This window comes from Motacilla alba, chromosome 7, assembly GCF_015832195.1.
Source record: "Motacilla alba alba isolate MOTALB_02 chromosome 7, Motacilla_alba_V1.0_pri, whole genome shotgun sequence".
In the NCBI taxonomy this organism is placed as follows: Eukaryota; Metazoa; Chordata; class Aves; order Passeriformes; family Motacillidae; genus Motacilla; species Motacilla alba.
Genome location: NC_052022.1, coordinates 1,302,904 through 1,330,274, shown reverse-complemented (window position 1 = coordinate 1,330,274; position 27,371 = coordinate 1,302,904). Strand labels below are relative to the sequence as shown.

At 48.1% G+C, this 27,371-nt stretch overlaps 1 protein-coding gene across 3 annotated transcripts; it reads right to left on the bottom strand.

Annotated features, from left to right (window-relative positions):
• Positions 1–1,365: 1,365 nt before the first annotated feature.
• On the bottom strand, positions 1,366–26,350 carry STAM2 (signal transducing adaptor molecule 2). 3 transcript variants are annotated; one of them, XM_038143291.1, is made up of 14 exons: positions 26,200–26,350; positions 17,100–17,184; positions 14,043–14,118; positions 12,924–13,019; positions 10,224–10,370; positions 9,321–9,390; positions 8,794–8,980; positions 8,017–8,111; positions 7,545–7,627; positions 7,294–7,381; positions 6,845–6,899; positions 5,867–6,020; positions 4,735–4,892; positions 1,366–4,038 (listed from the first exon to the last, which is right to left on the bottom strand). In XM_038143291.1, exons 1-14 carry the CDS (start codon positions 26,237–26,239, stop codon positions 3,834–3,836), a joined length of 1,539 nt encoding a protein of 512 aa, XP_037999219.1. In that variant the 5' UTR covers positions 26,240–26,350; the 3' UTR covers positions 1,366–3,833. The 3 variants fall into 3 exon arrangements, with proteins under 3 accessions (XP_037999219.1, XP_037999221.1, XP_037999220.1); XM_038143293.1 differs by having other exon boundaries at positions 1,366–3,256; XM_038143292.1 differs by having other exon boundaries at positions 7,545–7,624.
• Between the last annotated feature and the right edge of the window lie 1,021 nt (positions 26,351–27,371).

Sequence of the window (27,371 nt, the reverse complement as noted above, 5' to 3'; positions counted from 1 at the left end):
GCAGCCTGGGACAGTGGGAGGTGTCGCTGCCATGGCAGGGCTGGATTGGGATGGGATTTAAGATCCTTTCTTTGGGGGATGCCCGGGGCAAGCAGCTCCAGCCGAGCCCAGCACCCTGCCCAGATCCATCAGCACCGACCGCCAGCGGCTCCCAGCCGGGGAGAGAGCTCCAGGGCACGGAGGAAAACAAGCTAAATCAGGAGATGATGAGCTGGAATAAAATCCGAGGAAGATTTGGAAGCGGGACCTGGAGCTCCTGCTTCCCACTGCTGAGCTTCACCTACAGGCACATCACTCCTCCCAGGCAGCGGGAGGAGCAGCGGTGTGCACATCCTCGCTCACAGCGGTGTGCACATCCTCGCTCACAGCGGCACGCTCCGAGCACAGCCAGCCCTGCCCAGGGGCCAGCCCCCTCCTGCCCCGCTCCAGCCACCAAATCCTGCAATTCCTGGCGGAAAGGAGCAGCCTGGTTTCTCTGCCCGAGGTGGATGTGGGTCACCAAGGCTGTAGTCTAAATGAGATTTTTTTACAGTTTCATCGCTGAGTTGGTCCCAGGAAGGCACTGCTGTTGAAACAGGAACCGTGGGGCGGCTGATTTCCCAGGGCAAGATTCTCTCCAGAGACTTCATGGATCAGCCTGGGATTCAGAAGGAAAAGCAAGCCAGCATTTCCCAGTAACTCAGGATATGATTTGGCTTTTTAAAGGCTGACTTCCAGCCTGAGGTGACCCCAAATCAACCCACTGGGGCAAGAAGCTCCAAAGGGCTGTAAAAAATGATGGAAACCAGTGATTGACGTGTAAATGACAAATTTTGGGGCTCCTTGCAGGTGTTTTTGGTGTCCACGCACAACCTCAGCAGCAGGACTGAAACCCAGGGATTCACCCTGATTTTTTGGGATCAGCCAGAAGATTGAGGTGGTTTTGGTGTCCAGGCACAGCCTCAGCAGCAGGACTGAAGCCCAGGGATTCACCCTGATTTTTGGGATGAGCCAAAATATTCAGGTGTTTTTGGTGTCCATGCACAGCCTCAGCAGCAGGACTGAAAGCCAGGGACTGACCCTGATTTTTTGGGATCAGCCAGAATTCTCAGGCACGATCACAGGACTCAGCTCCTGCCTCTCTGAGCAGGGAATTCTCCAGGGTGTGTTTGTGAACAAACGCTGCTCATCCCACAAACAGCTCTCAGTGCAAGCAGGGGCAGTGCCTGGGAGTTCTTAGAAAAGATGCACGGATAAAAATAAGGGAAGAAAATCATCTTGGGAACCAATCCCTGAGAGAGGCCACAGCATGGAGGGACAGAGTCCCACAAGCCCAGGGCCATCCCCACCAAACCCTGCAGCACAAAGAACACACAAGAGCACGTGGAAGGTTTCAATAATCTGATTTTTAACATTATTTCTGGAGCCAGTTGGAGAGACAAAGCGTGGCTGACATCAGGTGACAGAGCACAAGCCCTCAGAGCACTCTGGGGTGACAAACTGAACAGACACAACAGGTCCCCAGCTCACACCAAATGGATCTCAAAGTGACATTTAACACCCATGAAACAAATATACCACGTGGAAAGTCTCATTAGAAAGTCGCCCAGGTTCCTATGTTAAGGGTTTATATGAAAAAGCAGGAGTTCTCCACCCTGAATTCCTGATAGAAAACAGCAGGTAGAAACCCAAGGTAGAAATCTGGAGTTAGAGAAATCCTTTGGCAGCATGTTCAGTTACAATCAGGCCTTAAAAATAAATATGATCATGTCTAGAAGTATGAAGAGAAACACCAACCCCCTCTAAATACACTGGTTTAATAATAATTAAATTATTTTACACTATCTACAAGTTGCATATCACAGAGTTAGGAGTAGAAGAGGTGACAGAAGGACGAATCCTGCTTTTATAAAAGTTCAGGCATGTGTGGAGCTGCGTAGAAAATCTCAGACAAATGAGTATATACATTATTTATACTTAACAATGAACATCATCAAATCACATCTGGCTGGCTCAATTGAAGATTTCTCTCGGCCCAAAGCTCAGAACCCAATAAAAAGCAATCCACCAATTTAAATTTCCTAACAACCATGGAGAGTTTATAGCAACGAGAGCAAGGTTTAGTTCTACCCCAAACCAACTTGGAACAAAGTAAACTCTGACAAAGAAAAGCTCCAAACAATAAGAATTCGGAACAGCAGCATTGAAATAAATTCATTTCCTCAAAAGACACAAAGAACAAGTTATCAAAACACTTCAGTATTGCCACGTGTGCTGTTTGTACTGAGCTACTTCCAGGGGAAGGATCAAAACACATTAAAGTCACGTCCAAAGGAAAGACAAAATCCTCCTTCCAATTGCACACATTTAAAGTGATTTAAAGAGCACTTTTTGCATGAGCACGAGGCTGCAAATATAAGGTCAAGATAGCAAATAATTAAATAAAAGGAGGTGCTCAGTGAAGGGTGGGTTTTGTCACTCAGCAGCCTGGGAGCTCCAATCTGGGATGAAGTTTATACATCAAAAATGCTTATTTGGACATCTGGGAGCTTCCTGCACTTCATGGAGATGTTTTTATCAGTAATTTGCTTCCATTATTTCCCCAAACCAAGGATTATCACTCAGCAGAGGTGGTTAAAAGCAGGATAAATGTGATCATGCTCCAGTGAGGAGGTAAATAGGAGGATGAAGTGATTTTTTTTGTTCAGCAGCTGAAACAAGAAAAAGAAAGAAATCCCACATTCCCAAAGGATAATCCAGCTCATGTGCTCCCTTGGACAAACCCCACTCTTCAAAAAGTGCATCAGGGAAGAAATTCTTGGATTCCTTTTCTCCCCAGCTGCCACTCGTGGCCAGCTCCGAGGCAATCCCTCCTCCAGGGAAAGGCTCTGGATTTCCTGTGCACAGGAGCCCAACCCCACCCTCCAGCACACGGGGTGGCCTCCAATCCCCCTCTCCTCTGGGCTCAGGGCTGCTTCAGACACGGACACAGCGGCAGAGAAAGGAAATCCAAGAGAGGCAGAACCCCCTGGTCCCATCAGGATGGTTCCTGTTCCACTCAGCTCCCCTTGCAAAGGGAACAGATCCTCAGAGGCTTCAGCAGCTTCAAACATTCTCCAGCCCCTCCTTTCCCACAAGGAATTCCAATGCTCCTTCACTTCTACATCCATCCAGAAAGGAAAACTGAGATCCTGTGAGTTCCTGGCTCAGCACCTTGGATCCACCTGGAGCATCCCCTGCCTGCTCTTCCCAAGGAGCCTTGTGCTGGCAGTGCCACCTGTGCCAAGACACCGGGGAATTGGAGGAAAACTTGTTTTCCTCAAGAAAACACAGAGGCAGCACTGTTAAGCCCCTCTTTTCCTCTGTTTCCACAGGGATGTGGTCCTGAGGGGCAGTTTCCTCTTCCAGCTGGAGCCAGGGACCCGGATTGCACGGCACGTCCTTCAGGAAGGGGACGCCGAAGTGCAGAGGTCCCCTAAAGCCACTGGGACAGAAGGATTACAGAAGACACCAGAGGAGGCAAAGCAAAAGCATCTCAGCATCCTCAAGCTTCCAGAAACACATTGGAAAGAGAATTATTTTGGGACAATCTCTCAAAGATTCACAAGTGACGTTTCCTGAAAGCGCAGGGAAAGAGGAAAAAAAAAAGGGACTCGGAGGAACGGGGAATTATTTTAAACCATCCCCTAATCTAGTTCAGGATGCAGAAATGCAAATAACCATCAGAGCCGGCGCCTATTTTTACTCTGCACCGCCCTAACGCAGCGAGCTGGGTTATTTGAGAGGAAGATGGACTTTGATATCCACGGCAGGGACTCCCAAAGACCGGCTGGGAACTCCTCCGTCCCGGCTGCTCACAGCAGGGGCTGCTGGTGGAAATTTGGCTGCTGCTGGAGCAGGGAATGAGCGGGAAGCGCCACGGGATAACCTGGTCCTTGGTTGCTCTGGAACGCCGCCACGTCCACGGGCACGCCCATCTGGTGCTGGGGGAAGGCGGCGCTGCCGGTGACACCGGTGACACTCGGGAAGGGCTGCGGCAGCGCGGGCTCGGGGCCGGGGCTGCGGGGACACAACACCAACCAGGCTCACAGCACCAGCACACCCACCACGGCATCGTGGGCACTCCCACGACAAGCTGGGAGCCTCCAAAACACGGACATTTGACCAGAAGGGGCATTTTGGAAGCAGTTTCATGTTTTGGGGGCTGCAGTAATACAGTTTTTTACATGCACACTCTCAACTTCAATCAGCTCTGGCCTTGCACTTTCCCTCCTGTTCCTCCCCCGTGTTAATAAACAGAGTTTCCCAGGAATTCCATACTTTTCGTGCCTCTAATGTGGCAGGTCTTTTATGGTTTTTGCAGGGAAAACGTTTTCACCCTCAAAATTCCTCCAGCAGCTCAATAATTCTACTATGTAACTTTTACTCTTGCTTTTTAACTTATTCTTACTCTTTAACTTACTCTTTAACTTACTCTTTAATTTACTCTTTAATTTACTCCTACTATTTAATTTTCAATCTTTGGTGCTGGGTGCTTAAAGCCAAGGTCAGAGGTTCCTTTCCAACCTTCCTCTCTTAAAACCTTCCTGGGCAATCTCCTCCTGCAGGATCAGTTTTATCCAGAATGATGCTCTCACTGCTCCCAGGTTTAGTAAAATTGGTGTTTTCCTCCTCTCAAAAATGACGTGTCACTAAATGTGAATGCCACGAGAGTGGCAAATTCCCCCCAGGAAGAAGAATTTGCTGGATCCATACCTTAAATAAGCAGCTGGAGGTGGCTGAGTGGCTGCAGAGTTGATGCTCTGAGGCAGAGACCTCACCTGGCCCACCTGCTCCGGGGGCAGGCTGTACCCTGGGGACATGGACACCCCCTGGATCATGTAATTCCCACTGGGAGGCTGCACGGGATACGACTGCAAAGCAAATCAAAGCCAGGAGAATTGGTGCTTTGGAGTGAACCCACCAGAATATTCTACAGCTGGAAGCAAACCCTGCAGTTTCTGCCAATTCTGGTTTAAATCATGCAAGATTCCCTCCAAATTCAGGTGGCACGGGCTGGAGCTGCTGCTGGGGGCTGGATTTGGGATAAACAGGTTTGCCCCAAATAAAGCCCAGCATTATGCTGCATTTCTAGGCACCAGTCTTGGGAGGAAACAGCAAACTCCAGTTGCCTTTTGGCTCAAATTACTTTGTAACCTCCAAATATAATGAATTTTCCATCGTTACTGGAGTTAAGGACACGGAATTACTTTTAACTGACATATTTTCAGATCTAGCAGTTGCCATGGCAACTATTCTTTTCCCACTGAACAATTAACATGAAAGTAAAATTCACTTCAAGTCAAAACCCTCAAAATCCTGTGCTTTTTGAAAATCTCTCCTTCCCCTCCACGTTTATTCCTGAAGCCATCATTAGGGACAGCGTAAAACAGTTTGGAGCACAAATACAACGTGCTTAGAGCTGATACAAAATGTTCATTTTTCTAAGGGCAAAAGGATCTAAAGGCAGAGTGTTTCTATATTTAGCAAAAAAATACACTTGGGAGTAATACACCGATATTCCAGTTCCCTCCCATCCCCACTATTAGATAAGAAGGGAACATTTTACTTGGAGATTGACATGACTCACAGCAAGAACATCCACCACAGGCTGCTGCAACACCCAATCCCAACTGCAAGAAATGAATTATGGAAGGGATCTTTTGGAATTTCCAACAGTGGCCAAGCAAAACCTTCTGTTCTAGTGCATCAATCCCAATTTCTTGCAAAGGCAGTGTCAGATTGCTCGTGGGCTCCCTTTGGTTTTTGCTGTGATTTTTTGAAACCAGGGATGAGAGGCAGGGAATTTCCAGCTCCCAGGGAATTTCCAGCTCCCAGGGATACTGACCTGCACAGAGACTCCAGAGGAGGTGGGTGGGAATTGTGCAGGGTGCTGGAGTTTGGAGTAGGCCGAGTACATGGGGCTCTCATTCATCAGTTTGTTGTAGAGCTCCAGAGCTTCCAGAACCTTCACGTTCAGCTCGGATAACTCGGAATGTTTCCTGTTCCAAAACAAATGGAGAGGGCACTGAGCTGCTGGGACATCTCGGATGGGGAGGAAAGACCAGTGCTGCATTAAACATGCAAGAAAAATCAGCCCCTGAAAGGTAAAAGGTCATTTTTGAACCCATCAATATTGAAAAATTGCTGTTGTGTGACTGGAAGGAAAATCCAAGAGCTGCACAACCACTGCTGGCACCAAACCAGCAATTCCCAGGTGGAATTCCCTGCTCTTTTCACCCTCAAATATCCCCAGGGGTCACAGAATCATGGAATGCTTTGGGTTGGAAGGGACCTTATAAGATTTCATTCCAACCTTCTGCCAGGCTGCTCCAGCCTGGCCTGGGACACTTCCAGGCATCCCCATGTGCTCTGGGAATTGCAGCCCAGCCAGGAATTCCCAATCTCCCAGCCATCCCTGCCCTCTGGCAGTGGGAGCCATTCCCTGGCTCCTGCCCCCAGTCCCTCTCCATGCTCCTGCTCAGCCCCTTCAGGTACTGGGCAGCCAAACCTGAGGAGGGAAGAGGGGAGGAAAACCTGGAATCATCCCACAGACTGCGAATTCCAACCTCTGGACAGGCTGGGGAAGGCTGCAGCCACAAAATGCCAAAGTAAAAAGCATCTGTGACCTGTGCAGGGAATTCTGGGAGAGCAGCAATCAAATCTCAGTGCACACACCCAAAATTTGATATTTCAGCATTAAAAAACAAAGGTAAAGTGGTTACATTTTTCTTGCGAGGTTTTCTAGCTCAGGAGATGAAAGCACCAAAGAAATGTCATTAAACCTGCCCAATGTGAAGGAAATCAGTGAGTAAACTGTGCTCACCTATCTATCTCTTCTAGTTTTTCATCTATCATTGGACCCATCTGCTGGCAGATATCTGTGAAGACAAAGGGTTGAGGAATTTGATGTCTTGCACAATTAAATCTTTAAATGCAGCCAGAAATATTTTATCCAACTACAGTAAAATTAATTTCTTATTTATTTCAGGGTTGGGATTGGTAGATGGATCTTGCAAAGCTCAGGCATTTTACAGAGCTGGGAGTTATGCAAATGACTCTGCTAAACATGGAGCTGGCTTGGAACTATTAAAAAAATTCAAATTATCCCCAGAGCCCCACACTCCCACGGTGAAATAAGTGTTCTCCAGCACTGTTAGTACAGAGCACAGCTCCCCTAAGCTTAAAATAAACACAAAGAACTCCCAGCTCAATCCACAAAAGGTAATTGTGAGAAGAAGTCATAAAAAAGAGCTCATTTAGTGCTGCAAGTACCTTCAGAGTTGAGAAGATCTGGAGAATCAAGCTTTAAATCCGTGGGATCTATGCTCTGAAGTACCTGCAGTGTTTTATCCATCTTATCCTGAAAGGGGAAGCCAAGATGAAGAACTCTGATTTCTCAGCCATGCCAAGATTGGTTTAATATTCAAATAAAAGCTCTTTATGGACAAAGATTCATCTGCCAACATTCAGCACTGAAAGAATGTAAAAGCCCAGCAAGATTTTATTTTGAAGTGGCTTCATACCTCATCAATATAAACTGGCTCAGGTTCTGCTTTCTTAATTTCTTCTGCAGCGTCCTCAGGAACAGAGATTTTATCCACAGCTGCTGGAAGAACAGAGATGAGTTTCTTTCCTCTCTGTTGCTGTGATCACTTCAAACAAACATTTGCTCCTTGTTATTTTTCTGTGTGAAAAGGCACTGTGACATTTGAAATGGCAATTTGCTGGATTTGTAAATATGTTGCTGACAAGGAATTATGGTGAATCGAACCAAATTTCTGTCACAGAAAATGGTAATAACTTAAAAGAGAAATAGAGGCAGAAATTAAAGGGAGCTACGGAGCGATCTGTGCTCGACTGTTTGAAACAAGGGCAGGATGTCTCTCAGTTCTTTCCTGGGGCTGACAGTGGAAATGATTTTGCTGCTGGGCTAATTGGGATTGCAGCACGAAGCTGCCTTTGTGAAATGATCCATCCTTTCAGCAGCTAACTCACCTGCCTCGGGCTCCACAGACAAGTCAGAGGTGACGAAATTGGATGGGAAGAGCCCCACTCCTCTGTGGTTCTCCCCCTTCCACCAGTTGGCATCACTGGGGAGATAAACAAGGGTTACAGAACTCAGGGGGGAACAGAGCCAGGGATATTTGGGGTTTTTACTCAAAACCTGAGGTTCAGAAACATATTTGTTTTTTGTTTTGGGTTTTTTTTTTTACCAAAACCCTGTGATATCTAAAAGAGAACTTGCAGGGATTAGCACAAAGCCAAACAGGAGCTGGGGCACAGGGGAGGGAAGGGAGGAAGAGGAGTCAGGGGATCGCTGAAAATTGAACATAATCCATCAAATCTTTATATTGATTACTTGCCAGCCCTTCAAAGCTGTATATATCCCTAGAGGTGGTAACAACAATCATCATTTTAGCTACTTTTAATCAGTTTCATTCTTGGCAAATCTGATTCTTGCTAGCCAGAGGTTTAACAGCTGCAGGAAGCAGATGGAATGTGATGCCAGAACATTTTATGTCAGACAACCAACCAAGATTTATCTTCCAAACTACAAACTGGATGAAATACTCGAGGTTCTCCCTGCACTAAAAAAGATTTGAGGTCAGAAACCAGGAATTTGGGAAGAGAAAAGGAAGAGAAAGGGATGTGAGGGAGGGCAGAGTGACAATTACATTTCTCTGGGGGGGAAAAAGCATCAGAGGAAAAATGTGCTACCCTGAGAAAACAAGAGTGGTGGAACAAAGTCAGCTCCACCCGAGTGTATTGTACCTGTCATCCAAAACAAAAATAATTTCTCCACTTTTAAAGGTGAGCTCATTGTCCTCGACAGCTTCAAAGTCATACAGAGCTCGCACCTTCCTCAGGCTCTGGGGGTTTTGTGGCATTTCTGCAGGGGGGTACAAGGATTTGGTCTCCATTTGCTGCTGCTTCTGCTCTTGCAAAGACAATTCAATAGCTGCAGGTGGGGCAGAGAGGAAAAGAACAGGTTTGAGGGGTTTATCCCTGGAGACAAAGCAGTTTGATTTCTTGTTTTAACAAAACCAGGATTTACTGCTCGATTTAAACAAGGCCTGTGTCTGCTTCTGTGGTACTGGAAGGTAACACTTGAAATGCTGTGAGATGGGGAGGAATGCGTTTTACCCCAAATCCCCAGGGATGAGGGAAACACCTGGAATGCCCCAATTCCCAACCCACTGTGGGTTTCAATGCTGTGCAGCAGGAAAGAGCCCAAATTCCCATCTCCCTGCTTTTTAACAAGACTTGTGGAGTCCAAGCCAAGGCTGAACAGAACTCACCTTTAGCTATATCCTCGTCTTCTTTGGATTTACTGGATGAGGAGCTGTTCTTAGCAGCACTGGTGGAAGCCTGCAAAGGTGGGAACAGAGGGACAAGTGACAATGACATCTCCATGATTTGGTATTTTTAAAAATTAGCACCGAGTTGTTCCTGATCAGGTGGATTATGGAACCCAGGGGATCTAGAAATAAAAACCACTGCTCTTCAGGCTCGTTCCTGTTTTCAGCAGGGAAAAAAGGAAAATAAATACTGAGATTTAATTGAAATAGCTGATTTTAGTGACATAATTATTTTAGTCATATTTATTACAGCGAGACCACTCATTCCAGTGACTCTTTCCACTTTTATCCTCCCTTCAAGAGAGAAGATGCTCCAGTTGGGAGCTGCTGACTTAAATCCTACAATTCTCCCCAGCAGCACAGTGAAATCACCCCTGGAGTTTTCATTCCCAGCAGGAACTGGAATTGGGTGCCAGTGCTTCCATGTTCCTGCCATATGTTTTACACATAGATCAGATTTAGAAGTGAAAACATCTTTGTGGAGGGAGGAGGGATTGTAAAAGTTAAAAAACTCACAGTGCTTGTAGAAGTTAAAAAACCTCTCTGTGTTTCATGTAGAGGGAAGTTACAAAGTTTAACTTTGTGTGAGGAAATTGTAATAGAAATTGTAATTTTGATTTTCAGGACTGAAGAACGTGGAAATATTTAGAAGTTTCAGTAGTAGAAGTCAGGAAAAAAACCACCTGGCATATCTGCTGTTAGACTGGGCACAACAAACCAGCAGCAGTGAAAAACAAACCACTCCAAACCCAGGACAACTCCTGGGACAAACAGGAAAAGGGGATTTGGGAAAGGACACCAGAGCTTGGGGCCCATCACTGTCCCACACACAGCAGCTCTCACCTGGGATCCTGCAGCAGGGAAGGTGACCCCTTCTTCCTTCAGGGATTTGATGGTTGCAGATATTAAACTACACTGGGGGTCTTTCTGGAATTCTTCTGACCACTCCACCATGAGGGTTTTGAGCTTTTCACTCACTTTTGGGTGAGCCTGGAAGACAAAATTGGATGAAAAGGGATGTTTGAGCCTCAAAATGAACAGAAGGAGCTGTTACCAAACCCATTTTACTATAAACACACTTAATTATTAATAACTGTGTAGATGGAGAAGATTTGGGAGCAGAGTGTAGAATATCTGACCTTTTATACCCTGATCTGGTATTCCAGAGAACATGCTGAGCTCCTGGAGCACTAACTCTGGATAAATTCAGGCTGCCTACCAACCACACTTATCCCAAATTTCTGCCTCTCTGTGTTACTCACCCTCCATTTAACCTCAATTTTCTCTTCATTCCTTCTCAAGTGTGTTGTTTTCCACTTCCCAGCCACATCAACTGGTCTGATAGAAGCCACTGTCCTTCCCTCCAAGAACTCCTTCCCTCCAAGAACTCCTTCCCTCCAAGAACTCCTTCCCTCCAAAACATCCTCCAAGAAATCCTCCAAGAAATCTTTCCCTACAAAAAATCCTCCAAGAAATCTTTCCCTCCAATCCATCTTTTCTGGTCTCTGCAGTTTCTCCTCAGATGCCAGGACAGCTTTATCCCAACTGAGAGACCCTCACAAAATCTGATCTGTGCCTCCTTGAACCAGCTTCTCCCACAAAAAGGAATGATCCACAGGGACAATCCATGGGGACAGTTTCTATTCCCAACTGGAGCTGAGCTGCAGGGACAGCCTGGTAGAAGAGGATGACTTCTTTGGAGTGGGGGCAAACCAAGATCAACTCGTGCTGTGCCTGGGACTCCTGGGGCTCCCCCAGATGCTGGCACTGGGACGAGATTCCCAGCCAAGGAATCCGATCCCGCTCGGGGCCGGGAGCCCAGCAGGGCTGAGCAGGGAGGGCACTGCCACGTTTGGGCTCCAGCCTGCATTTCTTACCCAGGAAGTCTGCTGGGCTCAGGAGCAGCACAACGACATTTGTCACACTTGGCTGAACTCATTTTCCCTCGGAGAAGAGGGAAAAAGCCCAATTTTATTCATTATTCCTCCAAGGGCTGGGGCCAGGGCTGGGGATAAAGGTCAGTGTTTCCCAAAACACAGAAATTGTGCTCCAGATCCCATCCCTGGCTGGGATCCCAGGATCCCAGGGCTCCTGCCCATGCCTGGGAGGGATCCCAGGATCTCTGCCCATCCCTGGGAGGGATCCCAGGATTCCAGGGTTCCTGTACATCCCTGGCTGGGATCCCAAGGTTTCAGGATTCCTGCCCATCCCTGGGTGGGATCCCAGCACTCCTGCCCATCCCTGGGAGGGATCCCAGGATCCCTGACTGTCCCTGGGAGGGATCCCAGCACTCCTGCCCGTCCCTGGGTGGGATCCCAGGATCTCTATCCATCCCTGGGTGGGATCCCAGGATCTCTGCCCGTCCCTGGCTGGGATCCCAGGATCTCTGCCCGTCCCTGGCTGGGATCCCAGCACTCCTGCCCGTCCCTGGCTGGGATCCCAGGATCCCTGCCCATCCCTCGGAGGGATCCCAGCACTCCTGCCCATCCCTGGGTGGGATCCCCGGGATCTCTATCTATCCCTGGGTGGGATCCCCGGGTCTCTGCCCGTCCCTGGGAGGCATCCCGGGGTCTCTGCCCGTCCCTGGGAGGCATCCCGGGGTCTCTGCCCGCCCCTGGGTGGGATCCCCGGGATCTCTGCCCGCCCCTGGGTGGGATCCCCGGGATCTCTGCCCGTCCCTGGGAGGGATCCCCGGGATCTCTGCCCGTCCCTGGGTGGGATCCCCGGGATCTCTGCCCGTCCCTGGGAGGGATCCCGGGATCTCTGCCCGTCCCTGGGAGGCATCCCGGGGCTCCTGCCCGGCCCTGGGAGGCATCCCGGGGTCCCTGGGGGCTGCAGGTCAGTGTGAGCCCAGCACAGACCCTGGCTAATGGGAACACAGGCAGCACTCGCAGACCTATTTTTCCACAAAAGCCAGAAACACAAGAGCTGTGAACTCATTTTGCTTCCCGGCAATTTTATTACTTTCCTTAATTGCTTTGCTCAGCCTCCGATGATTGCAGGGATCTGAGAACTCCTTTTTAACCCATTAACCAGTTTTGTCTCCAACTGGAGCAGGAATTAGGGAAAAGCTGCTCCTGCTTACTCAATTCCTCACAGCCAGATTTAGATCCCAGCAGCTGCTTGACCCCAAGCATTTCTTGGTCATTTTCTCATTCAGAATTCCCAGAATCTCTAAAAAACTCAAAAGAATGGTCTGTAACTTCACGTTTTTCCTCGTACAAATGTCATTTCACTTCCTCGTCATTCTCCCTTTCACTTCAGCCCAGGAATTTCCTTCAAGCCCAATAAAACCTCTCCTCAAGAGAAGCTGCACTTCTCGTGAGCAAATTAATGGAGCTTAGGAACTCAGATTTTAATTAAAACTGCTGATGTCATTTTGTAAAGTGTGAAGGATTAACAGCTGCCAGCTCTTTAACATTTCACAATAAAAATGACAGAAATTTCAGTGAAAACACAGAAAATGTGCATTAAATTAAATGAAACATGAATTTATTTGGGGGAGTTACCAAATGATCTTGCCCCGGGTTCTAAAATAATTACCTTGTTTATTATGGCTCGAGCTTCGGAGGCAAAGTCCCGGGAACACACTTCCAGGTGGAATATCTTCCCACAGTTTGACACACAGGCTCCTAAGAGCTGACAGCAGAGAGATAATTGGGAAAAGGCAGGGCAAAAATGGGTAAATAAAAAAAGAGTGCGAGTAATGCAAAATTTAAAAAGTGTAAATAAAAAAAGAGTGCTAATAATGCAAAATTTTTAAAAAGCAAATGAGAAAAAAGAGTGCAAATAATCCAAAGTAAGAAAAAACTGCAAATAAAGAGTGCAAATAATCCAAAGTAAGAAATAATTGCAAATAAAGAGTGTAAATAAACCAAAATAAGAAAAAAAAGCAAATTTTAAAAGAGTGCAAATAATCCAAAATGCTTAAAAGTGAAAATAAAAAAAGAGTGCAAATAATCCAAAATAAAAAAAAAAGTGTAAATGTAAAAAAGAGAGTAAATAATAGAAAATAAAGGAAAAAAGTGCAAATAAGAGGGTAAATATTCCAAAATAAAGCAAAAAAGTGCAAATTTAAAAAAGAGCGCAAATATTCCAAAATTTTTAAAAGTGAAAATAAAAGAGTGCAAATAATCCAAAAAAAAGGAAAAAGGTGCAAATTTAAAAAGAGAGCAAATAATCCAAAATAAAGAAAAAAAATGCAAATTAAAAAAGACAGCACATAATCCAAAATAAGAAAAAATTGCAAATAAAAAGACAGCAAATAATCCAAAATAAGAAAAAAAAGTTGCAAATTTTAAAGAGTGGAAATAATCCAAAATAAGGAAAAAAGTGGAAATAAGAGTGCAAATAGTCCAAAATAAAGAAAAAAAAGTGCAAGTACAAAAAAGAGAGTAAATAGTCCAAAATAAAGAAAAAATGCAAATTTAAAAAAGAGAGCAAATAACCCAAAATAAGGGGAAAAATTGCAAATAAAAAAGAGTGCCAGTAATCCAAAATAAAGGAAAAAAGTGGAAATAAGAGTGCAAATAATCCAAAATAAAAGGTAACTCCAGCACAGACACTGATTGACTGAGGTTAATGAAGGTATTAATGAATTGATCAGGAAATATTTAATTGCTGCATTCCAGAGGCTTTTGGGGGATCTGGGAGTTCACTCACTGTGAGAGCTTGCAGAGCCACGTGGGGAACTTTGTGATTCATTCTCTTCATGATGGCTCTGAGGCAATCCTTGGCTCTGCAAAGGAGCAGAAATTCAGGAGAAATGGGAGCAACAGGAACCAGCCCAAACCTGCACCAGAACTGAGCCAAAACGGCACCAAAAGGAGAGAAACGAACAAAAATGGCACCAAATGGAGAGAAACGAACAAAAATGGCACCAAAAGGAGAGAAACGAGCAAAAATGGCACCAAACTGAGAGAAACGAGCAAAAATGGCACCAAACTGAGAGAAACGAACAAAAATGGCACCAAAAGGAGAGAAACGAACAAAAATGGCACCAAAAGGAGAGAAACGAACAAAAATGGCACCAAACTGAGAGAAACGAGCAAAAATGGCACCAAAACTGAGAGAAACGAGCAAAAATGGCACCAAACTGAGAGAAACGAGCAAAAATGGCACCAAAACTGAGAGAAACGAGCAAAAATGGCACCAAATGGAGAGAAACGAGCAAAAATGGCACCAAAGATGAAATTACTGAGCAAAAATGGCACCAAATGGAGAGAAATGAACAAAAATGACACCAAACGGAGAGAAATGAACAAAAATGTCACCAAACCTGAACCTACTGAGCAAAAATGGCACCAAACCTGAACTTACTGAAAAAAAAGTCACCAAAGCTGAGCCTAATGAGCAAAACTGTCACCAAACCAGGACCTATTGAACAAAAATGGCACCAGGGCTGAGCTTAATGAATAAAAATGTCACCAAACCGGAGCCTATTGAGCAAAAATGTCACCAAAGCTGAGCCTCGTGAACAAAAATGTCACCAAAGCTGAGCCTAGTGAATGAAAATGTCACCAAAGCTGAGCCTAATGAACAAAAATGTCACCAAAACTGAACCTACTGAATGAAAATGTCACCAAACTTGAGCCTAATGAATGAAAATGTCACCAAAGCTGAGCCCAGTGAATGAAAATGGCACCAAACCAGAACCTATTGAGCAAAAATGCCACCAAAGCTGAGCCTCATGAACAAAAATGTCACCAAAACTGAACCTACTGAATGAAAATGTCACCAAACTTGAGCCTAATGAACAAAAATGGCACCAAACTTGAGCCTAATGAACAAAAATGACACCAAAGCTGAGCCTAAGGAACGAAAATGGCACCAAAGCTGAGCCTAATGAACGAAAATGGCACCAAAGCTGAGCCTAATGAACGAAAATGGCACCAAACTTGAGCCTAATGAATGAAAATGGCACCAAACTTGAGCCTAATGAATGAAAATGTCACCAAAGCTGAGCCTAGTGAATGAAAATGTCACCAAAGCAGAACCTATTGAGCAAAAATGTCACCAAAGCTGAGCCTCAGGGCTGGGCAGAGATTTACCCGCTGCCCACTCTGTCTGCCCTCACAGAAATTCCCTTTTCCCTGGCATTCCACATGCACTCCCAAAAGCCTGCTGCCAGGCCAGGAAGGGAAGCAGTGGCTGGGTTTGGGCCAGACAATGAGAGAAATGTCCCCAGAAAGAGAGGATTTGATGAATGGGTATTTCAGTGGAATTATTCCCAGCTCCTGGATCCCCCTTCCCACAGCCTGAGGACACAAAGGTTTTCATCGTTTGTTTGAGCACGATCTGAGGTGAGTGGGGAATAATAAATTGCATTTTAAATGCTTCTGCCGAGGGGTTTCCACACTTTAAATGAGCATTAATGGCTGGCAGGAGCTCAGGCACATCAAAGGCTTCGTTAACACTGATATTTGGAACATTTAACAACATGAAATCCTAAAAAAACCAAAAAGCTGATGCAGCATTTAAAAAATAGTATCACTGCCAGATAGCTGAGTGGTGGATTAGCAAAGCACACAAAAGCTGTGTGCCAGAAAAATACACTTTTAGTCCCAATATTTTCATCTTATTTCATGTACAAACATCCAACAAAGTCAACTCAGTTATTTCAAGTTGTGTTTTTATTTAGGGGAGGCAACAATCTTCATTGTTTTCAAGGGAGGAAGGGAAGAAAGTGACACAAAATTGAATTAAAAATATGCCAGCAGTAGTAGCATTTAAAATTCAGAATTTGGGATTTTATTTCCTATACAAATATACTTTTAGATGTAATTATGCATTTTATATACTTCTTTTTCTGCATGTGTAGTTTTTTAAAAATCACAGAATTTTCTACCACATCCCTTCCCCCAAAGCAGATATAGAACAGTTCCCGCTACAAAAGTCTCGTGGCACTAAAAAAGTTGATTTTTAATACAGGACTCAAAGGACATTTTTTTTTTCCTTCAGGACTAAAGACTGCCAGACTGCACAGATTTGCTGTTATTCCTTGTGGCAGGTAATCAATTAAAACAAACCAAAACAACCAAAAAAACCCCAATTTTAATATTAAACAGAACTGCTAAAAAATCTGAATTATTTAAGAATTCTTCCTGTGCACTAATTGGGGATTAATTCCAAATTTCAAAGATGTTATAAATCAAAAATTCAGCAAATGCTTTTGCCCATTTTTCAGAATCACTGGAATTCCATTTACGTTCCACTCAGGCTAACCTGATTCCAAGTGATCTGTGCTTTGATCCCTGTTTTTCCCCTTTTCTCTCCCATTTTTCCTAACAACCAAACACAAATATCACAGGAGGCCCCTGGTCCTTGCCAGGTGTTTTTCTGCACAGATTTGCTGTCATTATTCCTTGTGGCAGGTAATCAATTCAAACCAAACCAAAACAACAACAAAAAACCCAAAAAAACCCCAAGTTTAATGTTAAACAGAGCTGCTAAAAATTCTGAATTACTTAAGAATTCTGCCTATGCCCTAATTGGGGATTAATTCCAAATTTCAAAGATGTTATCACTAAAAATTCAGCATTTTGGCCACTACAGAATCACTGAAATTGCATTTATGTTCCACTCAGGCTAGCCTGATCCCAAGTGATCTGTGCTTTGATCCCTGTTTTTCCCCTTTTCTCTCCCATTTTTCCTAACAGCCAAACACAAATATGACAGGAAGCCCCTGGTCCTTTCCAGGTGTTTTTCTGCACAGCTTACCCGTTGGGAGTGCTCCCAACCTTGTCACAAATGTCCATGATGAGCCCCCAGTCCTCACTGGTGTTGTATTCATTTGTAGCTTTTTCTGGAAAGAAAAAGAAGATTTATGAAGTGATTTATTTCTTCAGTTCCTGTATGCATCCCTAATTATTATTTCATGGATTCGTGGAGTGATTTGGGTTGGAAGGGACCTTAAAGCTCATCTTGTCCCACTCATTATATGGATTAATTAATAAAGCTTAATGGTATTTATTTGTGCTTTTATGTTTTTATTAGCCAGCTTATTTAAATCCTATGTAAACATTGCAGTTCGAGTTAATAAACAGCAAATTCAATATTTTATTAAAGGTTAAGTTTCAACCAACTAAACTCAATTTTATTTCGGCTGCTCAGCAGGAAGATTTCCACAAAGGGAACACAAACACAGCACCCACCAACGTTCCAAAGCCCTTTTGTTACAGATGTAAAAAAAAAAAGGAAATGTGGAATTTTGGCCATAATTAATCCTCACAAACTGGAATATTTATTTTAAGGAAGTATTATTTTGAAACCCCAAACCTGCTTCAAAACTAACCCCAAAAATGACAGAATTGCTAAATTTTCTTATAAGTGCATCAATATTTCAGGGCATGAACAACAAATTCACGGATGGTGTGGAATGCAAATGAGTGCCTGCAATTTTAAACACTTGAAAAAAAAAGCAAAAAAAAAGCAAAAAAAAAGCAAAATCAAGTGAAATCAGCCTCTGGAAGCTGCAGCTTCCCTGGATTTGGAATCCCTAAGGAGTGAAAAGATTCCCAAGGATATCCTGAAGGATATCCAAGGATCCACTGAAGTTTCCCTGAGCCCTGAGGAGAATATCACACCAGCTTTTCCTGCCAGGGCAGAAATAACCTCAACTCTCCCTTGGCAACAGGAAGGTTTGATGATCACAGGCTTCAGCAGGAAGATTTCACCTCAGAATGATGGAATTATTGAGGCTGGGAAAGAGCTCCAAGGTCCCAAAGTCCCAGCTGAGCCCATGCCCACCCTGTCCCCAGCCCAGAGCCCTGAGTGCCACCTCCGGAATTCCTGGGACACCTCCAGGGCTGGGCACTGCAAACCTCCCTGGGCAGCTCCAGTGCCTGAGCCCCCTTTCCATGGGGAAATTCCTGCTGTGCCCACCCTGAGCTGCCCTGGGCCAGCCTGAGGCCGTTCCCTCTGCTCCTGTCCCTGTTCCCTGGGATGATCCCAAATCCCCCCGGCTGTCCCCTCCTGGCAGGAGCCGTGAGAGCCACAGGGTCCCCCTGAGCTCCCTCACCCACCCCATCCCCATCCCAAAACAAGCTCAGCCCCCAGCACCCCACGCTCAGCGCTGCTCCCTCCCAGCTCCCAGGCCTGTCCCTGAGCCAGCACATTCCCAGGGGAGCCGCGTCCCTCCCCTGCACCCACCCTGTCCTGGGAGCAGCCAGGGCTGGAAATCGCTTTCCAGGAAGGAATTGCCCCAAAATCCACCCTGAGGCCGTTCTCTCTCCTCCCGTTCCTGTTCCTTGGGATGATCCCAAATCCCCCAGCTGTGCCCTCCTGGCAGGAGCTGTGAGAGCCACAAGCTCCTTTTCTCCCTGTGATCCCTCACCCCATCCTGTCCCCATCCCAAAACATCCCCTGCACCCCACGCTCAGTGCTGCTCCCTCCCAGCTCCCAGGCCTGTCCCTGAGCCAGCACATTCCCACGGGAGCCACACCCCTCCCCTGCACCCACCCTGTCCTGGGAGCAGCCAGGGGATCCCAGCTCTGTCCTCCCCAGACTCTCAGGGATCTGGAAGTTTCCCTCCCTGCCAGCCTGACAAACTGAGCAGCAGCTGCTGTTCTCCTTCCCGAAACTCAGGAACAATTCCGCAGGGTAACTCCCTCCCAGATGCTGAGACAGAGCAGAGATGTGGGAGGATGCATTTTCCAGGAGTTTTTCAGCACAGAGGGAACGTAACCTTTAAAGACATGGAATGACTTGTCCTCTGCAGCCCCACAATTAACGAAGGAACATTAGACCTGAGCTGGCTTTTATGGAAATAATGATAAAAGCAAAATGTGGCAGTGGAAGCCATTCCCTGCTTTTGATAAAGAATTCCAAGGAATGGCTGTTCCCTGGGTGAGCTCCCTGAGCTGAGCTGCTGCGTGGTTCCAGGGAACGCTGCCAGCCCAGGAGAGGGGACAGCACTCACAGCAGCAGCTGGCAAGGGGCTGGGAATTGTTTGCTGCTCCCACTGCCAAAAGGAGAAATGCTTGGAGAGCTCTGCCCCAAAGCACTGCCACAGCTCTCCAGGAAAGGAGCTGGAAACTGAGGGAAAGGAAAAGCAGGAAAGCAGCTTTGCACCGAGGGAAAATTGTCAGGATCATCCCTGTTCCAGACACCAGCCAAACCCTGAATGTTCTGGAATCCCTGAGAGGGACCTGAATCCCAGCCCAGCCCTGCCATGGCAGGGACATTCCCACTGTCCCAGGCTGCTCCAGCCCAGCCTTGGGCACTGCCAGGGATCCAGGGCAGCCCCAGCTGCTCTGGGAATGCCATTCCAGCCAGGAATTCCCAATTCCCAATCTCCCATCCATCCCTGCCCTCTGGCACTGGGAGCCATTCCCTGGCTCCTGTCCCTGCAGGCCTTGTCCCCAGTCCCTCTGCAGCTCTCCTGGAGCCCCTCCAGGCCCTGCCAGGGGCTCTGAGCTCTGCCTGGAGCCTTCCCTTCTCCAGGGGAACATTCCCAGCTCTCCCAGCCTTCCCAGCCCTCTAGCCAGGCCCAGTGCATTATTATTGCATTATTCCTTTTCTCTTTTTTCACAGCAAGGGATGGGCAATACACTGAAATAAGACCAAAAATGAGGGAAGAAGCCACTCTGGAGCAGGCAGGGTGGGAATGGTCCAAGCCCCCCTGTTCCCATCCTTCCCAAGCCCAGCTCCTCAGCCTGGGGCAGCTCCACCTCAGGACCTTCAAACTCCCAAAACATTTTGTTATTTCAGCCCTGAATTCCCTAGGGACAGGCTCGCCAAGGAAGATCTGGGTTAAAAATCCAGAAATACACTAAAATACAACATTGTATCTCCACCTGCGTCACCGTCTATGCAGGAAACAGAAAACGAGCTCTGATTTAGCACCAAAAATCACTGCCCAGGCCCTGCCAGCACAGGAGGGCTCTGTGCTAAAGCAGTGCTTGTTTGTTTTCCAGTGCCTGTCATCACTGAAATCCAAATCTCCTCGGTCACTTTGCCCATGAAGTGAAATGAAGCCGTGTCTGCACAGAAATATTTCAGATTTTACACAAAGCACAGAAGAAAAGTGAATACAAAAGGAATGGAGGGCTACTCCAAGCGCTGCTCTCCAGGAGCAGAAAGACACGGATGAAAGGCAGGGGTTTAATCCACAGCCCTTCCTTAGAGCCTAATTAGAGAATTCCAGCTTGGATTTAATTAGAGAGCCCAGCCAGGATGAACCTGCAGTCACAGGGCAGCCCCACCTGTAATGATCCCTACTCATGGCTCTAATATATCCTAAAAAACGGGATTAAAATAGAACATTAAAACAACTCTTTGCAATATAATTCCAGTTCATTGAGATGGCTTCTTCAAAATGCAATTTTTGCTTGAAAAGTGTTTCTTTCATTGAGGAACATAATGTGAAAAGGAAATAATTTCATTTGTCTGTCAAAAAAGCTCCAAAAAACCACTGGAAATATTTGGGAGGGATTAACAGGGATTATATTCCAGAGCCTGGAAACACCAAGGTGAAAGTGAACAACTCCTAATCTGTGTATAATATATAAATTATATTAAATTGTAAATTTGTGTTTATTATATAAAATATATAAAATAGAAAACCAGTAACAGCGAGGCTGTGGTATAGTAAAAAAATATTCAAGGCAGGAAAAATAATCAAGGCAGAGCAAAAATAATCTCAGAAAATGAGAAAGAAACATCACAAAAATGCAGGCTTAGAATTTAGGAATTTTAAGCAGTCAGATTAATGACTGGAAAATGTTGTCCCTGCAGTTCAAGAAGAAAAGAAACACCCAAGCAACAGCGAGAAAACAAAAAAAAAGTCTAATTAGCTTTCCTTCAAATATTAATATTTGCAAGATTTTAGATTAAATGTTGAGGACAAGAATTATTATGGACTGAGAAATGAAAGGAACATTACATAAATAAATAAAAATAAAATAAATAAATAATATGATAATGGTAATAATGATGATGATGATGATAATTAAATAGTAAAAAATAAATGATAGAAAAATAAAGAAAGAAATAAGATATAAGGGAAATGGGGCTGGATTAGGAGGGAAAAGGAACAAAATGGAAAAGATTCTCCTGGAAAGCTCAGCAGCTGGGAACAGGAGGAGGAAGAGGAGGAGGATGCTCAGTTCTGGCATAGGACAAAGTTAAGGAGCCCCAAATGGCAAATCCAACCCTGGAATGAAGCAGGGAAACTTCCCACATTCCCACAGCAGGGAATGCCCGGGGAGGGGAGAACCAGGGAATGCCCAGGGACAGGAGAGAACCAGGGAATGCCCAGGGGGGAGGAGAACCAGGGAATGCCCAGGGGGGAGGAGAGAACCAGGGAATGCCCAGGGACAGGAGAGAACCAGGGAATGCCCAGGGGAGAGGAGAGAACCAGGGAATGCCCAGGGACAGGAGAGAACCAGGGAATGCCCAGGGGAGAGGAGAGAACCAGGGAATGCCCAGGGACAGGAGAGAACCAGGGAATGCCCAGGGGAGAGGAGAGAACCAGGGAATGCCCAGGGACAGGAGAGAACCAGGGAATGCCCAGGGGAGAGGAGAGAACCAGGGAATGCCCAGGGACAGGAGAGAACCAGGGAATGCCCAGGGGAGAGGAGAGAACCAGGGAATGCCCAGGGGAGAGGAGAGAACCAGGGAATGCCCAGGGGAGGAGAGAACCAGGGAATGCCCAGGGGAGGAGAGAACCAGGGAATGCCCAGGGGAGGAGAGAACCAGGGAATGCCCAGGGGAGAGGAGAGAACCAGGGAATGCCCAGGGACAGGAGAGAACCAGGGAATGCCCAGGGACAGGAGAGAACCAGGGAATGCCCAGGGGAGAGGAGAGAACCAGGGAATGCCCGGGGAGAGGAGAGAACCAGGGAATGCCCAGGGGAGGAGAGAACCAGGGAATGCCTGGGGAGAGGAGAGAACCAGGGAATGCCCAGGGGAGGAGAGAACCAGGGAATGCCCAGGGACAGGAGAGAACCAGGGAATGCCCGGGGGGGAGGAGAGAACCAGGGAATGCCCAGGGACAGGAGAGAACCAGGGAATGCCCAGGGACAGGAGAGAACCAGGGAATGCCCAGGGACAGGAGAGAACCAGGGAATGCCCAGGGACAGGAGAGAACCAGGGAATGCCCAGGGGAGGAGAGAACCAGGGAATGCCCAGGGACAGGAGAGAACCAGGGAATGCCCAGGGACAGGAGAGAACCAGGGAATGCCCAGGGACAGGAGAGAACCAGGGAATGCCCAGGGACAGGAGAGAACCAGGGAATGGCCCAGGGACAGGAGAACCAGGGAATGCCCAGGACCAGCAGGGAATGTCCTCACCCCCCTGTCACCAGCCCTGGAGCCCTGCCCAGCCCTGGAGAGAGTTTGTTTCCCTGGCAGGAAAACAAACACCAAAGGGAAGGAGGCTGCTCCAGGGGGAAGGTTATGGAGGAGGAAGGACAGAGCTGGGAAACAGCGAGCGCACGTGGAGCCTGAAGGGATCCAGACAGGAAATGTCAAGGTTCCAAAAGCTCGGGAGGTTCCTGTCCAACCAAAGCAGCCACGCTGGCCCAGAGCTGCAGAGGGTTATCCCGGGATGTGCAGCTGTGTCCAGGCACATTCCAGGGCTCTGCTCAGCTCTGGGGGCTTGGAACCACGGGAGCAGAGGCAGCTGGGGCAAAAAAATCATAACACTGGGGAAAAATAACATTGGGAAAAAAGAATAACATTGGGAAAAATAATAACATTGGGAAAAAAATAATAACATTGGGAAAAAAATAATAACATTGGGAAAAATAATAACATTGGGAAAAAAAGAATAACACTGGGAAAAAAAGAATAACACTGGGAAAAAAAGAATAACACTGGGAAAAATAATAACACTGGGAAAAATAATAACACTGGGAAAAATAATAACACTGGGAAAAAAAGAATAATATGTGGGGAAAAAGAATAACATTGGGAAAAGCAAAAACCAATAGCAAAGATAAATACTAGAAAAAGAAAAAAGGAAGTAAAATGTAAGGGAAATGGAAGCCCTGGAGGGCTGGGGTGGGTAGGAAAAGGAAATTCCTTCTTCCCCACAGGTGTTCCAAGGAAAGAGCAGCTCTGCATGAAGAGGCAGCTGGGTCTGCCCCACGGCTGCAGGCAGAAAAAAAAGGGACCAAAATTCCAAACTCAGCACCTCCCCAGAGCAGCCACATGTGATAATCTGCTATCTTCTGTGGTCCAATTTACAACAGAATACTAATTTGTTCAAAGCTTCTAATGACAAAGTCTTCCTGGCAAGGGACTTTAAGACCTAGCCCAAATGATTCAAGTTCCTATTGTGTTGCCCGTGCTCCATTTTAATAAGTGATAATAATAAATCATAAATAATTAATGTTAAAATATTAAAGAAAAAATACACTGAGTGAAGTTGAAGAAACTGGAAGCAAACAGAGTCCCAGTTTTGAAGTTCTGCAGCCCGGGAGTCCTTGAAGCATTTAAGTTTGTTAAAGAATCCTGCAGAGCTCAAAAAAAAAAAAAAATCCACTTGAACAAATAGAGCAGCTTGAGCCACGTGCAATGGGAGCAAACTGCACCAGGAAACTGAAATCAGAAGTGAAATAATAAATAAAATAAGAAACCAGCTCACAAACAAACCAGAGATTGTGTGGCAACAAGAGCACGCAATCTCTTCCATTCTGGCCGGGACAAAAATCCCAGGAATGCTGAATTCTCCTCTTTCCTGGGACCCCTACAAGAAAGCTGAGCGTTTATCCCACTGCTTGTTTAAAATCCCAGGAATGCTGAATTCTCCTCTTTCCTGGGATCCCAACAAGAAAGCTGAGCCCAGGGTCTGGTTTATTCCAGTGCTTGTTTAAAATCCCAGCAATGCTGAATTCTCCTCTTTCCTGGGATCCCAACAAGAAAGCTGAGCCCGGGCTCTGGTTTATTCCAGTGCTTGTTTAAAATCCCAGCAATGCTGAATTCTCCTCTTTCCTGGGACCCCAACAAGAAAGCTGAGCCCGGGCTCTGGTTTATCCCACTGCTTGTTCCAGTGCTGCCACTGAACGGGCGTTGTGTAACACAAAAGTGACACTGAGCACGAGTTTAAGACAGCACAAGTCAGGGCAGGGCACAAAACAAAACAACTGAGTCACCTTCGTCACCCCGAGCCCAGGCAGGTTTTGTAATCACTGAATCACAGAATATCCTGAGCAGGCAAAGATCCATGAGGATCAGCCACCCCAGCCACCCCAGCACTCCCATGGTGTGGTTCTGGGGAAGCTGCTGGCAAGGAATCCTCACTAAAAGGAGGAAAAGCAGCAGAACTTCCAGCAGCCACAATTCCCTGCAAACCCAGCAAGGCCAGGAGGCACAGAGACGCCTCTGGAAAAGCTGGGGAACTTCAGAGCTAAACAGACACAAACCACTCCCTGATGCTGCTGAGGGGAAGGCAGAGAGGGAGCCAGGGCTCCTTCCCCTGCCTGAGCCCCCAGCCCATGGCTCAGGAGCAGCAGGGACCCTGAGCTGCAGCGCCCTGGCCCAGCACGGCCACAGGAGAAACCCCGGGGTGACTCTGGGGGGAAAAGCCCTCCCAGCCCATGGAGTGCCATCCCCACCCTGTCCCCAGCCCAGAGCACTCAGTGCCACCTCCAGGGGACACCCCCAGGGCTGGGCACTGCAAACCTCCCCGGGCAGCCCCTGCCAAGGCCTGAGCCCCCTTGCCAGGAGGAATTTTTCCCCCAAGATGCAAAAATGGGACTTCAGGGACTTTCAGGGCTCCTTTTCTGTTGTTGGTGTGAAGAGTTTGGGGCTGTGGGGGAACACAAAATGTTCCCTGCCAGAAGGGGCTGGGGCAGGGACAGCTCTGCTGCTGGGGCTGGGATTGATGGATATTCCCTTCTGGAACATTCCCTTCTGGGAAAAGCCTTGGGGATTCTGGTGCTCAGGATCCCAGGAATGAGGCTGGAAAAGAGCTCCAAGGTCCCAAAGTCCCAGCTGAGCCCATCCCCACCCTGTCCCCAGCCCAGAGCCCTGAGTGCCACCCCCAGAATTCCTGGGACACCTCCAGGGCTGGGCACTGCAAACCTCCCTGGGCAGTTCCAGTGCCTGAGCCCCCTTTCCATGGGGAAATTCCTGCTGTGCCCACCCTGAGCTGCCCTGGGCCAGCCTGAGGCCGTTCCCTCTGCTCCTGTCCCTGTTCCCTGGGAGCAGAGCCCGACCCCCCCGGCTGTGCCCTCCTGGCAGGGAATTCCAGAGAGGGAAAAGATCCCTGGGGATCCTCCTTTGCTCCAGGCTGAGCCCCTTCCCAGCTCCCTCAGGGATTCCCCAGCCCCTTCCCAGCTCCCTCAGGGATTCCCCAGCCCCTTCCCAGCTCCCTCAGGGATCCTGCAGCCCCTTCCCAGCTCCCTCGGGGATTCCGCAGCCCCTTCCCAGCTCCCTCGGGGATTCCCCAGCCCCTTCCCAGCTCCCTCGGGGATTCCCCAGCCCCTTCCCAGCTCCCTCAGGGATTCTGCAGCCCCTTCCCAGCTCCCTCAGGGATTCCCCAGCCCCTTCCCAGCTCCCTCAGGGATTCCCCAGCCCCGTCCCAGCTCCCTCAGGGATTCCGCAGCCCCTTCCCAGCTCCCTCAGGGATTCCGAGCCCTCCGCCCTCAGCGCGGCCACAGCGCACCAGGCCGGGCCGATGTGACCGTGCCACGGCAGCACTCGCTCCTCCTCCGCACCATCCACCGAGACACCAACGGGGCCGGGCCCGACACCGAGAGCGGGGAGAGGAACGGCGAGAGGAAACGGGGAGAAAAACGACGAGGAGGAGAAGGAAGCGGGGAAAAGCGCAGGGAGAGGAGAAGGTGGGGCACGGGAGGCCGCCCCGCCGCTCACCCACGTCCTGCTCGAAGGGGTTGGCGGCGAAGAGCGGCATCTCGGCCCGCCGCGCCGCCGCCGCTCGCCGCGCACCGACTGACCCGGCCTCAGCCGCCGCCGCGCCCGCCCCGCCCCGGCCCGGCCCGGCCGCCCGCCGGGCTGCCCCGCCGCGCCCGACCTCCCCGCGCGCCCGGCGCCGCGGCCGCAGCGCCGCGAACCGCCGCGATGAGCGGCCGGGAGGAGTGACGGCGGAGCCGCCCCGCGGGCCCGGGGGAAACCGGGCGGGCGGCGGCCCCGGGAGCGCGGCGGCGGAGGCAGGCGCTGCGAGGGGCAGCCCCGCGGCGAGGGGGCCTCGCGGGGGCGGAGCTGGCGGCGGCAGTGACGCCACGACGGCGCCGTGACGTCACGCGCCGCCATGTCGCGGCGGTGGCTGAGGGGCCGGGTGGTCGCTTCGGGCTGCCCCCGGTTGTCCTTTTAATTAACCGAAATTAATTTGTCTGAGGGCACAGATTGAGGGGGGAGTGCGGCTGAGGGCATGGTGGGCGGGCGATTCGTCCTGACATCTCAAGAGCAAGAGTTAAAAAAAACAAATACAACCAGTTTAGGGTCGGAAATGCTGAAGAGCTTTCCCAAGAGGGCCGCAGGGACAAGGGGGTGATGAGGCGGGGTCCCGCCTGATTGCTGTCAAACGTGGAATGCGTAAAGCTTTTCTTCAGGAAGGATGTTCTCTGATGTTTGTTCTTTGTAGGTTCCAGGTAGAATCAACAAGAGGGGCGATGGATCCGGTGAGGCCGAGCAGCAGCGAGCTCCCAGCGATGAGCAGCGCCGGGAAAACAAATTCCTCCTGGGTGGGACTGCTGTGTTAAACACAGCGCTCGCCACCTTCAGTGGTGTCAGTTGTAGGTGAGGCTAACAGTGTTCAGGAGGAAGGATTTCCCCTGCATTGGATCCAGGGAATGCAGGATTCCTGTTCAGGATTTCCCCTGCAGTGGATCAGGGAATGCAGGATTCCTGTTCAGGATTTCCCCTGCAGTGGATCCAGGGAATGCAGGATTCCTGTTCAGGATTTGCCCTGCAGTGGATCAGGAATGCAGGATTCCTGTTCAGGATTTGCCCTGCAGTGGATCAGGAATGCAGGATTCCTGTTCAGGATTTCCTCTGGCAGTGGATCAGGAATGCAGGATTCCTGT